The sequence below is a fragment of the Bombina bombina genome, chromosome 7, assembly GCF_027579735.1.
Source record: "Bombina bombina isolate aBomBom1 chromosome 7, aBomBom1.pri, whole genome shotgun sequence".
NCBI classification, from domain to species: Eukaryota; Metazoa; Chordata; class Amphibia; order Anura; family Bombinatoridae; genus Bombina; species Bombina bombina.
Genome location: NC_069505.1, coordinates 608719809 through 608733375, shown reverse-complemented (window position 1 = coordinate 608733375; position 13567 = coordinate 608719809). Strand labels below are relative to the sequence as shown.

The 13567-nt window shown below is 38.6% G+C and overlaps 1 protein-coding gene across 1 annotated transcript in view; it reads left to right on the top strand.

Annotated features, from left to right (window-relative positions):
• Positions 1 to 324: 324 nt before the first annotated feature.
• The window catches only part of LOC128636686 (olfactory receptor 1496-like), a 57767-nt gene continuing 44524 nt past the window's right edge, over positions 325 to 13567 (top strand). Inside the window, exon 1 of the mRNA XM_053689673.1 lies at positions 325 to 961. Coding sequence (XP_053545648.1) covers positions 325 to 961 — 637 coding nt within the window. The remainder of the gene's footprint in view (positions 962 to 13567) is intronic.

Here is a 13567-nt window from a genome sequence, read left to right as displayed (position 1 = left end):
GTTTTTTTGGTGGGGGCGTGTCCGGGCAAAGACCCAAGATGGTCGCTAAACTGAAAGCTCTGTAGAACCAATTTGCAATCCGTCTTGTAATTTGGTCACTCAATAGCCATCCAGTGTCTAATTATATGTTATAACATTCAGAGTATTGTGCCGAACTGGACTTTCTAATTTCTGATCAGATCAGGACTTCTCAGACCGGATCGTTGAGGTCTTTGGGTGGCTCTTGTGGAGAGAGATCTCAGCACCCCCCCCCCCCCCGGGAAACCGGGTAAGCAGAGTAAATTGAGCATCTCTGCAATATAGCTTTATTTACATTTTGCAACTATGGAAGACTCGTATATTTTCATACAAGCCCTCTTTAAAGAATTGGAGAGAAATGTGCTGGGCCGTTTGGATCGCTTGCAGTCCCTAATGGACCACGTGGTGGAAAAGGGGAACTCCATTGAACCTGAGGCAGTGCAGCCAGTGAGATTTACAGCCCAGCAGCAGGATAAGGATATCTGTGTGTCGAGGTACCCACTGACACTGAGGAGTAATGAGGCGTGCGGACCGGTTGAGCTACGCGAAGAATACATCCACAATCCTATACCCCTGGCGCGGAAGGCAGCGGCCAGTCCTTCCGGGCTGTTTATGGGGCCTAATAGTCCACAGGAGATGGATACCTGCGGGAGATCTGACTTTCAGATTGTCTCAAAGCACGGTGCCGTGGGCTTCTTGGACACACCTTGGGAGTTCGGGACAATGGTTATACTTATTGAAAGACCCACAGGTTTACTAAGGTGGAGAGTGACCGTGGAGGCTCAAGTGGGAATTACCAGGCAGTGTCTCAGCAGAGAGGGTGATTTTCGGTCCGGCCCGGCTCAACACAGGCAGATCCAGCTTAAGGTCTTGAGAGGGTTGTTATACCCAGCTGTGTTTTTCTTCCTATACGGCCTGGGACTCACAAGATTACTGAAAGCCGGTATCGGTTAAAGGAGAGGATCTATCCCCTTAGCTGTTGAGCGCAAGCACATGATTATTCCTACGAACATAGTTGACATGCAGTACTTGCATTTAATAGATAGTAATGTGTGAACACAAGAACTGCATTTACATATATACTTGTTTTGTTTTACATTCTCCTTGCACTTGGTATGTCCAGAAATGTGTAGTACACTGAATAATTTTGATGCTACCTACTTGGAGAGGGATAATGGTGTAAGGTACAAATATGAGGTAGTACTTTAATACTATAACATTATTTTCCCACACTGTGTCTTATAACGCTGTGTTAATATATATATATATGGCTTCATAACGGATGCTTGCTGAGTGGGGAGGGGTGGCCCTGATGGGTGACATGAAATGTGATGTTTTAGAATTTTGCATGCATTACCATGCTTCACTCTGTCCCAGAACTGATTTCATACCCCATTACATGCAGTGATAGCAGTCTCTGCCAACAAGATGTCTCCTTATGTTTATTATACTGAGAATAGTGGGCTTGGTGGGCTATGGCCCAGTGTATTCCCTATTATAAGCACATTTCTGTATAAGATCAGCACATATGTTTATATAGAATGCTGTTAATATGTTGGGCCCTAGAGGGTCCCTACTCCCTATTGCCATAACCCCCTATAGTTACCTCATAGTGATTTTAGACAACCGTGGCCTGAGAGTGGCTGCTAACTTTTACATGAGGTATATTTCACATACACTTTGATATATTTTGAGGGGGTTTTGTGTTATGATATGATATATTGTATAAAAGCTGTACTATTAATTCTTCTGTTTAACTGTTTCTTGTTCTGATGCGAATAGTAGTGACACATAAAGGCCTACCCCTGTTTTTTCTTGGAACCTTTGCATGTAAGTTAGGCCGTATGATAATTATTAGTTAATCCAGTGGAGGCTCCTCTATAGGAGCACTTGAGCATGTGAACCCCCTGGCCCCTGATGCCCCTGATGAACACCCTGACCCCTGATGAAAAAAAAAGAAAAAAAAAGAGTGAGAAATAAAACAAAATAAATAAAAAAAAATATTTTTTTTTGCTGATTTAAATAAAAAAATTCATCCAGGCTCCACTGCAGTTTTAACTAAAAACATTTAAAATTGTATTTTTTAAACATTTAGGCTGAAAGTGGAAAGGTCTTTTGCCTAATACTTCTATCTATCGCACATGCGATAGTTAGAAGTATAGGCAAAAGTCCTTTCCACTTTAAAACTGCATTGACTGCAGTGCCACCTACAGGCCAGCCTATAGCTCTCCTTACCGCACAGCTCTTAGTGTGCGAGAGGCAACTGTCACGTGACACTCGCACACTAAGAGCTGTGTATGTGAGCACTGGGAGGTGGAGCATCTGGGCTGACATCAGGCATCATGATCTTATCGGCTGGTGGCGGGAACTACAGTACTGAAGAGGATGGAGCTGCAGCAAAAGACTGAGTGCCTGTCTGCCTGCCGAGTGAGTAATGTTTTTTCCATGTGGCATGTTTGTCACCGTCTCCCATACTGATCATATTTCTACTAGAAGAATAAGAGAAAGAGATGGCACTAGGCACATTATATAAATGACTGTCTGAGGGATATGATCTATACAAGTGACCCCTTGTTCTGGTCATATTGGATGAATAAATTTATATAATGTGCCTAGTGCCATCTCTTTTTCTTATTCTTCTGCATCTTCTGCATTAATTCATGTGACTGTGTGAGTGTGACTGTTTCTCTTCTTGCCATGTTCCTGATTGTCTAGGTCTGGCAGGAAGAGAGGGAGCCGAGTCACATGTCCTGGGACTCCTGCCGAGGTGCTAAGAAGGACCAAGTTGGTGGTGAGTGCGTGGAAATCTGGATTTAAACTGTACATTGACAGTCTGTGCTCTCTTGATGCTCAAATTTGCCAAACTGGTGTTCAGATTCACATAAACATATTTAGTTATAGCCACTCTGCTTACTGTTAGTCATCCGTGTAGTAACTGACCTTAATCTTAATCAGAATTTTAACAATGGTCAGTTACTTCACGGATTACTAACAGTAAGCAGAGTGGCTATAACTAAATATGTTTATGTGAATCTGAACAGCAGATTGGCAAATTTGAGCATCAAGAGAGCACAGACTGTCAAAGTACAGTTTTAATCCAGAGACATTGCGAGGCAGTCAGTCACATGGGTTGCTGCAAACTGTATTCTCCGTGAACGGTGTTATGCTCAATTTACTAAAAAAACATCCCTCCCTTCTGCTGTCAAACACTTACTGTCTGTCTTGTCTCCACAAGCTGGAATAACTTCATTATCTTCCATATTAGTAAAGCTTGAATCCCATACTTAGTATAATCGTGAGATGAGCAGTGCAGCAGTCATTTGGATAAAGTCTAACTTTGTTTCTCTGTGTTATTACTGCTGGGCATGGAATTTACACTGACATTTGCTATGGACAATTAGACATGTATACCTTCACTTTTAGTATAGCCAAATGTAGGCACTGGTAGCACATTTTATAAATCATTTTAGAGTGTCTGTATTGTAGGAAAATGTGGACTTTTTGATTAACTGTATGTCACAAAGGAATGTGTAAGGTATGATTGTTTTTACGTTAGCCCTACACTAACAGCTGCAGGTACTGTCTTCCGTAGCTACATTGGTAAGGAACTCCAGTCCCATATCTGTCTTTGATTCTAAACTTCCCTCCCCCGTGTCTCTCCAGCAGTCAGTGAGAGGCTGAGAGCAGGCAGTGGCACTGCTACTAGGAATAGGAAGGGGAGTGTTTGAACTCAGAGCAGCAGCCTTTATGTGAGTAGGTGTCTTGTAGCACTAGCAGGCGACTTACTCTTCATCTTATCTGCACTAATCATAAGACTGTTAAAATGTTTATAAAATTGTCAAGTATTGTATTTTTTTTCTTTTTCATAAAAAATATTTTTTGTCTCTGAGGACCTCTAGTGGTCATTTGTAGTATGGCTTTTCTGACAGCAAATATAATTAAATTTTTCATGGTTAGTGATACTGTCTGCCCTCAACAGTTAAAAAAAGAAATTAACATAAATTTTATCTGTCTATTTTGTTTCTATTTCAACCTGGTGTCAATTTAAAAAAAATGTTGGAGAAGAGAGGGGGAAAAAAAGGCAAAAAATAAATAAAAAAGACTGGCTATATTGTTAGAGAATTAATGCTGTTTACTTTATTAGCTAGTATCACTATCAAAGAAATATCTCTGCCCCATTATACCTCTTTAGTCAAGATTTTATCTTAAAATTCTACATTTGTTTGAAATGTTTTTTTCTTTTATTATTTATGCAAATGATCATTTGCCTATTTTGTACAAATCTGTACTGCTTCAAAAAAAATTCAAACAAGTGTAGAATTTTAAATAAAATCTTGACTGAAGAGGTGATCTTATTCAATCTAAGTGCTGCAGTCTATATATATATATATGAATAACCCACGAGCCGCCACTGAGTTAATCTATTTTGCCCTTTAGAAAATACACTTATGTAAAATGAGGTAATATCCATGGCTTGAAAATGTACCTTAGGGTTAGGATGTGCTTAGTTTCTGCAGATGTGAAGACATGCCTGTTTAATTCACCATGTAAACCCTAATGTATGTCAAATGGGCATGTTGCCGTGATGTTTCTTTGTGAAAATGTATTTTTGTTTGCCATACTACCTCAATAAAAAATTATTTAAAAAAAAAAAAAGTGTTTTTTATTTAAATCTACATTACTGTTACATCCAATATGAGTTGCACTGGGGTGACACTGTGCCCTGGCAGGCAGGCCCTGAAACGCACGCGTGTGAAGGAAACTGACAGCTATTATTTAACACAGTCAAAAAAGTGTTGTTTTTTTTAAATGTACACTGCTGTTACACCAGATATGAGTTGCACTGGTGTGACACTGTGCCCTGGCAGTCACTGAAACGCACCACGACCACGACAGCCCCTGCTGGGTGGCCTGCCTCTGCCTGTCATTTTTCCGATTAGTGGTACTATGCATGCAAGCTACTGTGACAACAGATATGAGTGGCACTGTGCACTGGCAGAAGTTGGCAGAGTAGACGCTGTAGGCCTGACACACACGCTTGCAGATAACTAACTGCTATTCAATCTATTATAATCAAAATTGTATTTTTTTTTAAATGTACACTACTGTTACACCAGATATGAGTTGCACGGGGGTGACACTGTGCCCTGGCAGGCACTGAAACGCACACGTGTGAAGGAAACTGACTGCTATTATTTAACACAGTCAAAAAAGTGTTTTTTTTTTTTTTTAAATCTACACTACTGTTACACCAGATATGAGTTGCACTGGGGTGACACTGTGCCCTGGCAGGCAGGCCCTGAAACGCACACGTGTGAAGGAAACTGACTGCTATTATTTAACACAGTCAAAAAAGTGTTTTTTTTTTAAATCTACACTACTGTTACACTAGATATGAGTTGCACTGGGGTGACACTGTGCCCTGGCAGGCAGGCAGGCACTGAAACGCACACATGTGAAGGAAACTGACTGCTATTATTTAACACAGTCAAAAAAGTGTTTTTTTTTTTTTAAAATCTATACTACTGTTACACCAGATATGAGTTGCACTGGGGTGACACTGTGCCCTGGCAGGCAGGCACTGAAACGCACACGTGTGAAGGAAACTGACTGCTATTATTTAACACAGTCAAAAAAGTGTTGTTTTTAAAAATCTACACTACTATTACACCAGATATGAGTGGTGGCACTGGGCAAGTGGGCACAGTATACGCTGTGAGCCTGACACACACGCTAGCAGGCAGGCAACTGCAATTAGATTACACAGGAAAAAAAAAAAAGCAGACTGATGTTCTAGCCCTAAAAAGGGCTTTTTGGGGTGCTGTCCTTACAGCAGAGATCAGATGAGTCCTTCAGCACTGTAGTGGACACTGAATACACTAGCCTAGCTATAAATTTCTCTATTAAATCAGCAGCCGCTACACTGTCCCTCCTCTCACTAAGAATGCAGCTTCCAAAAGAATCTAAAATGGATGCTGTCCATGAGGTGGGAGGGTCTGGGAGGGAGTGTCTTCCGCTGATTGGCTGTAATATGTCTGCTGACTGTGAGGTAAAGGGTCAAAGTTTACTCAATGATGAAGAATAGGGGGCGGATCGAACATTGCATATGTTCGCCCGCCGCGGCGAACGCGAACATGCTATGTTCGCCGGGAACTATTTGCCGGCGAACTATTCGCAACATCACTATTTAACATCAATTTTGATAATATCAAAAATGGCATCACAGATAAAATGATTAGCATGTTGAAGCAAGCGAACAACGCTAGACAAATCAGGATCCATTTCCTGTTGCGCTAAACTTTCCAACCAAAAAGTTTATGCAGCTGCAACATCAGCAATAGAAATGGCAGGCCTGAGGAGATGACCAGAATATAAATAAGCTTTCCTTAGATAAGATTCAAGTTTCCTATCTAAAGGATCTTTAAAAGAAGTACTACCTTCCATAGGAATAGTAGTACATTTAGCAAGAGTAGAAATAGCCCCATCAACTTTGTGGATCTTTTCCCAAAACTCCAATCTAACTGCTGGCAAAGGATACAATTTTTTAAACCTTGAAGAAGGAATAAAAGAAGTAACAGGCCTATTCCATTCCTTAGAAATCTTATCAGAAATAGCATCAGGAACTGGAAAAACCTCTGGAGTAACCACAGGAGGTTTATAAACAGAATTTTAACGTTTACTAGTTTTAATATCAAGAGGGCTAGATTCCTCAATATCCAATGTAATCAACACTTCTTTTAACAAAGAACAAATATACTCCATTTTAAATAAATAAGTAGATTTGTCAGTGTCAGTATCTGAAGAAGGATCTTCTGAATCAGATAGATCCTCATCAGAGGAGGATAATTCAGTATGTTGTCGGTCATTTGAAATTTCATCAACTTTTTGAGAAGTTTTAAAAGACCTTTTACGTTTATTAGAAGGCGGGATGGCAGACAAAGCCTTCTGAATCGCATCAGCAATAAAATCTTTTATATTCACAGGTATATCTTATACATTAGATGTTGAAGGAACAACAGGCATTGTATTATTACTGATGTACACATTCTCTGCATGTAAAAGCGTATCATGACAACTATTACATACCACAGCTGGAGATATAATTTCCACAAATTTACAACACATGCACTTAGCTTTGGTAGAACTGTTATCAGGCAGCAGGGTTCCAACAGTGGTTTCTGAGACAGGATCAGATTGAGACATCTTGTAAATGTAAGAGAAAAAAACAACATATAAAACAAAATTATTAATTTCCTTATATGGCAGTTTCAGGAATGGGAAAAAATGCAAACAGCATAGCCCTCTAAATAGAAGAATAGGCAAGAGGCATATAGGAATGGGGTTTAAAATAAAGACATTTTTTTGTTGCCAAGTATGACGCACAACTTAAACTGAATTTTTTTTGGCGCTAACAACATCCGGAAATGGGCATTGAAGATGCAACCTTGTGCAAGAAACTCAGTGTCAACTAAGAAGCCGTAAATTACGAATTTGCGTCATCGGACGTAACTTTGAGCCCAAAAATTTTTTGCCCAAGAATGACGCAATAAACTTTGGCATTTTGCGACCTTGTGAGCCTAATTTTGCAAACAAAATTTAATGAGAAAACAATCAATTGAAAAAAGACTATACCCCAGGTAAGAAAACATATTTTCCTAAATATGCTTTTCCAAAATGTGAAACTGACAGTCTGCAAAAGGAAATATACATACACCTGACTCATGGCAAATATAAGTACAATACATATATTTAGAACTTTATATTAATACATAAAGTGCCAAACCATAGCTGAGAGTGTCTTAAGTAATGAAAACATACTTACCAAAAAAATAAACATCCACATATAGCAGATAGCCAAACCAGTTCTGAAACAGTTATCAGTAGAGGTAATAGAATATGAGAGTATATCGTCAATCTGAATAAGGGAGGTAGGAGCTGAATCTCTACGACCGATAACAGAGAACCTATGAAATAGATCTCCCATGAGGAAAACCATTGCATTGATACTCCCTTCACATCCTTCTGACATTCACTGTACTCTGAGAGGAATCTGGCTTCAAAATTCTGAGAAGCGCATATCAACGTAGAAATCTTAGCATAAACTTACTTCAACACCTCCATAGGAGGCAAAGTTTGTAAAACTGAATTGTGGGTGTGGTGAGGGGTGTATGTATAGGCATTTTGAGGTTTGGGAAACTTTGCCCCTCCTGGTAGGATTGTATATCCCATACGTCACTAGCTCATGGACTCTTGCCAATTACATGAAAGAAATGGTATACAATTTTATAATATAAGTACATTGTAAATGGTTTTCAAATGATGTGCTCTCTCTGAATCATGAAAGATAAATTTTGACTTTAGTGTTCCTTAAATGTATTTTCTCTAGGAAAAGCTTTTTTTTAATGAAGTTGTAATGAACAGTACACTGCTGAGGGAATTCAACTTAAAGGGTTTTCTAATTTCTGACAAAGGACAAATTGTAGTTTTCATTGGAGCGTTATTAATGTACCTGCTTACTGTCCTCGGAAACCTGATAATCATTACACTTATATGTCTGGTATCCCAACTGCACAAACCCATGTATTTTTTCTTGTGCATTTTATCAGTTCTAGACATTGTCTACGTCTCTACACTTTTACCCAAGCTGTTGGCCATCACAGTCACAGGAGACCTCAGAATCTCTTTTTATGGTTGTATTACACAGACTTATACATTTTGCATTCATACTGAATGTTCCCTGATGACCTCCATGGCTTATGACCGATATGTGGCCATTTGTAAACCCCTGAACTATTCTCTCATCATGAAGAAAAAATGTGTGTGCTGTTGATCGCTGTTCCCTGGTTATGTGGCTTCCTGAATTCATTCATTTTATCTTTAGTTGTGTCTCATTCATTAAGCATACTTTAATTAAAATTAACTCAACAATTTTTATTGTGATATAATATTGATAGTGAAGCTACATACGTAATGATGCTACTATTTGTAGACGGTTAATTAATGAGTTTGTTTCCATTTTTTATTATCATTATTATTATTATCATTATTATTATCATTATTATTATCATTATTATCATTATCATTATCTTTATTATTATTATCATTATTATTATTATTATTATTATTATTATTCTCTTATATCTGTATCATATCTACCATCCAAGTGATCCAATCTTCATCAGGACAACTGAAGATCTTCTCCAGCTGCTCCTCCCATCTCACAGTGGTTAAACGGTTCTATGGGACATGTCTGGCACTGAACATGAAACCTGAATACGACAATTTACTGGAAACAGACAAACTAGTCTCCATGCTTTATATTGGTGTGGTTCTTATTGTAAATCCTTTAGTGTATAGCCAGAGAGATAAATAGGTTCTTCAAGCCATGCAATGCTTAAATAAATACTTTTGTAAATGTTATATTAGTTATACAGGTATAATCACATATAGCTTTCAAAAATGTGTATGATAAAATAACAAATAAATATTCAATTATAATTCAATCATAGCCTCTTCAGTTCATAATCATTTGGTATATTATTTATATTGTTTATTATTATTAATGAAATAATGAATACATGTGTGTGTAAATATTTGTGTGTGTGCATGTTTGTATGTGTGTGTGTGTATGTGTATATATGTATGTGGGTGTGTGAGTGTCTGTATGTGTATATATGTATGTGTATGTGTGGGTGTCTATATGTGTGTATGTATGCATGTATGTGTGTGTGCATGTGTGTGTATGTATGTGTATGTATGTGTTTATATGTATGTGTGTATATACTATGCATGTATTTATGTATGTATACATGTGTGTATGCATATATATGTATATGCATATGTGTAAGTTAGCATGTATGTATGTGTGGTTATGTATGTGTATGTATGTGTATATATGAAAGTGTATATATGTGTGTATGTGTAAGTGCATGTGTGTGTATGTATGTGTATGTATGTGTTTATATGTATGTGTGTGTATGTGTGTATTTATGTGTGTATTCATATATATATATATGTACATGTATGTGTGTATGTATGCATGTATGTGTGTGTGTGTGAGAGTGTCTGTATGTGTGTATGTATGAATGTGCATATGTGTGTGTATGCATGAGTCTATGTGTGTGTATGTGTAAGTGTTTGTATGTGTGTATGTATGCATGTATGTGTGTGTATGTACAGTATGTGTATGCATGAGTGTATGTGTGTGTATGCATGACTGTATGTGTATGTATGCATGAGTGTATGTGTGTGTATGTGTGTGTATGCATGAGTGTATGTGTGTGTATGTGTGTGTATGCATGAGTGTATGTGTGTGTATGCATGAGTGTATGTGTGTGTATGTGTGTGTATGCATGAGTGTGTGTGTGTGTGTGTGTGTGATTGTATGTGTTTCCTTGGGTGTGTGTATGTGGGTATGTGTGTGTGTCTATGTGCATATGTATGTATGCATGTATGTGTATGTGTGTGTATGTGTGTGTATGCATGAGTGTATGTGTGTGTATGCATGAGTGTATGTGTGTGTGTGTATGTGTGTGTATGCATGAGTGTATGTGTGTGTATGCATGAGTGTATGTGTGTGTATGTGTGTGTGTATGCATGAGTGTATGTGTTTGTATGCATGAGTGTATGTGTGTGTATGTGTGTGTATGCATGAGTGTATGTGTGTCTATGTGTGTGTATGCATTAGTGGATGTGTGTGTATGTGTGTGTATGTGTGTGTGTATGCATGAGTGGATGTGTGTGCATGCATGTGTATGCATGAGTGGATGTGTGTGTATGCATGAGTGTATGTGTGTGTGTATGTGTGTGTATGTGTGTGTATGTATGTGTATGCATGAGTGTATGTGTGTGTATGCATGAGTGTATGTGTGTGTGTATGTGTGTGTATGCATGAGTGTATGTGTGTGTATGTGTGTGTATGCATGAGTGGATGTGTGTGTATGCATGTGTATGCATGAGTGGATGTGTGTGTATGTGTGTATGCATGAGTGGATGTGTGTGTATGTGATTGTATGTGTTTCCTTGGGTGTGTGTATGTGGGTATGTGTGTGTGTCTATGTGCATATGTATGTATGCATGTGTGTGTATGTTTTAAGCTAATTTGTATAAATAACATGACATGTTTTTGTTTTTTCTCTCTCTTACTTTCAAGTACTTTTTTCCCACAAATTATTTAAAGGGACATTCCAGTCAAAAGTAAAATGCGCATAGATGAATTACACCTTTGAACATAAACATATTTACAATATACATATACTGGCAAAATGCTTCTAGTAAAATCATCACTGCTTATACCTCTGCACGTATATGTGAAGCATAGCTAGATATTCTCAGTGCACCAGCATTTTATATACTGCAGTTGCTCAGAGCACCAGTGGGGCTTGTATCATGTCAGCAATGAACACTTTGAGTCATTACCAGATGGCACAAGCACCTTAGGCTCTCTGTGCAAGTGTTATGCTTAAAATGCTGGTGCACAGTGCATAATTGGGACATGAATGTTTTTCTTTCTTGATTCAGATACATTATACAATTTTAAACAATTTTCCAATTTACTTTTATTATCTCATTTGCTTCATTCTCTTTGTATCCTTTGTTGAAGGAGCAGCAATACACTACTGGGAGCTAGCTGAAAGCCAATGACAAGATGCATATATGTGCAGCCACCAATCAGCAGCTTCAGAGCCTACCTATGTATACTTTTAAACAAAGGATATAAAGAGAATGAAACAAATAAGATACATTTGAAAGTTATCAAATATTATGCTCTATCTGAATTTTGAAAGAAAATAAAGTGTTTCATGTCACTTTAAACACACGTTTGAAACAGCTATTGTTTTTATATACAAAGTTGCGTTATTTCACACTCTATAGCGCTGCCACTACGAGTGTTTGAAAAGCCGGCTTGTGCGTGCCATATGGTTGCGTTGAGCTCCATACCGCACAAAATACAAGCGCTGTTTGACGTGCTTGTGCACACTTTCCCTATAAACATCAATGGGGAGAGAGTGTTAGAAAGAACACCTGAAGCGCGGAATGAAAAGCTCTGTAACGCAGTCTCTGTAACGCAGTCCCATTGATGTCTATGGGGAAAAAAAGTTACGTTTAAACCTAACACCCTAACATAAACCCCACATCTAAACACCCCTAATCTGCTGCCCCCGACATCGCTGACACCTGCATAATGGTATTAACCCCTAATCTGCCGCTCCCGATATCGCCGCCACTATACTAAAGTTATTAACCCTTATTCCCTTGCACCCCAACATTGCCCACCCTAATAAATCTATTAACCCTTATTCCGCCGCTCCCCAACATCGCTGTAAAGTTTTTAACGCCTAAACATCTGGTCTCCCACATCCTTACCACTTAATAAACCTATTAACCCCTAAACCACCAGCCCCCCACATTGCAACAACCTAAATTAAACTATATTAACGCTTAAACCTAACCCTAAAACTAACCCTAACCATAACCCTAAACCTAGCACCCCCTAAGTCTAACTTTAACATAATTAAAATAGAGCTAAATTAAAGTTACAATTATTAACTAAATAATACCTATTTAAAAATAAATACAAACTTACCTGTGAAATAAAACCTAGCTAATAGTTACATTGTAGCAAGCTTATATTTTATTTTTATTTCAAATGTAAGTTTGTATTTATTTTAACTAGGTAGACTAGTTAGTAAATAGTTATTAACTATTGACTAACTACCTAGTTAAAATAAATGCAAACTTACCTGTGAAATAAATGTAAAACCTAAATAAAAAGAGAGAAGCGCTCAACCCGGAAACGAACAATAGCATAATAGCTTGTTCTATGGCTAGTTACCACCCAAGAAGCAGCCTCTTTTTGCTCAACATGTGCCTTTCACAGAGAAAAACTTTCCTGAAGCATATCAGTCTGATCCTGACTTCACAGTACAGTCCAGCCCCGAAATACCAGGCAATCCTTCTCTGAACGAGAGAAACAGCAAAACCCCAGACGTACGTTTCGGCCTATTGTGGGCCTCATCAGTGAGATGCAGCCATATCCCTCTAGGCACACTGAGCAACGGGTCCACGTCTGGATTCCCGCATCACACTTAGGGAGACTTCCCAAAATGTCATAATTTGCATAAATAAAAAGAGAGAAGCGCTCAACCTGGAAACGAACAATAGCATAATAGCTTGTTCTATGGCTAGTTACCACCCTAGAAGCAGCCTCTTTTTGCTCAATATGTGCCTTTCACAGAGAAGAACTTTCCTGAAGCATATCAGTCTGATCCTGACTTCACAGTACAGTCCAGCCCCGAAATACCAGGCAATCCTTCTCTGAACGAGAGAAAAAGCAAAACCCCAGACGTACGTTTCGGCCTATTGTGGGCCTCGTCAGTGAGATGCAGCCATATCCCTCTAGGCACACTGAGCAACGGGTCCACGTCTGGATTCCCGCATCACACTTAGGGAGACTTGCCAAAATGTCATAATTTGCATAAATTAAAAGAGAGAAGCGCTCAACCTGGAAACGAACAATAGCATAATAGAGGGATATGGCTGCACCTCA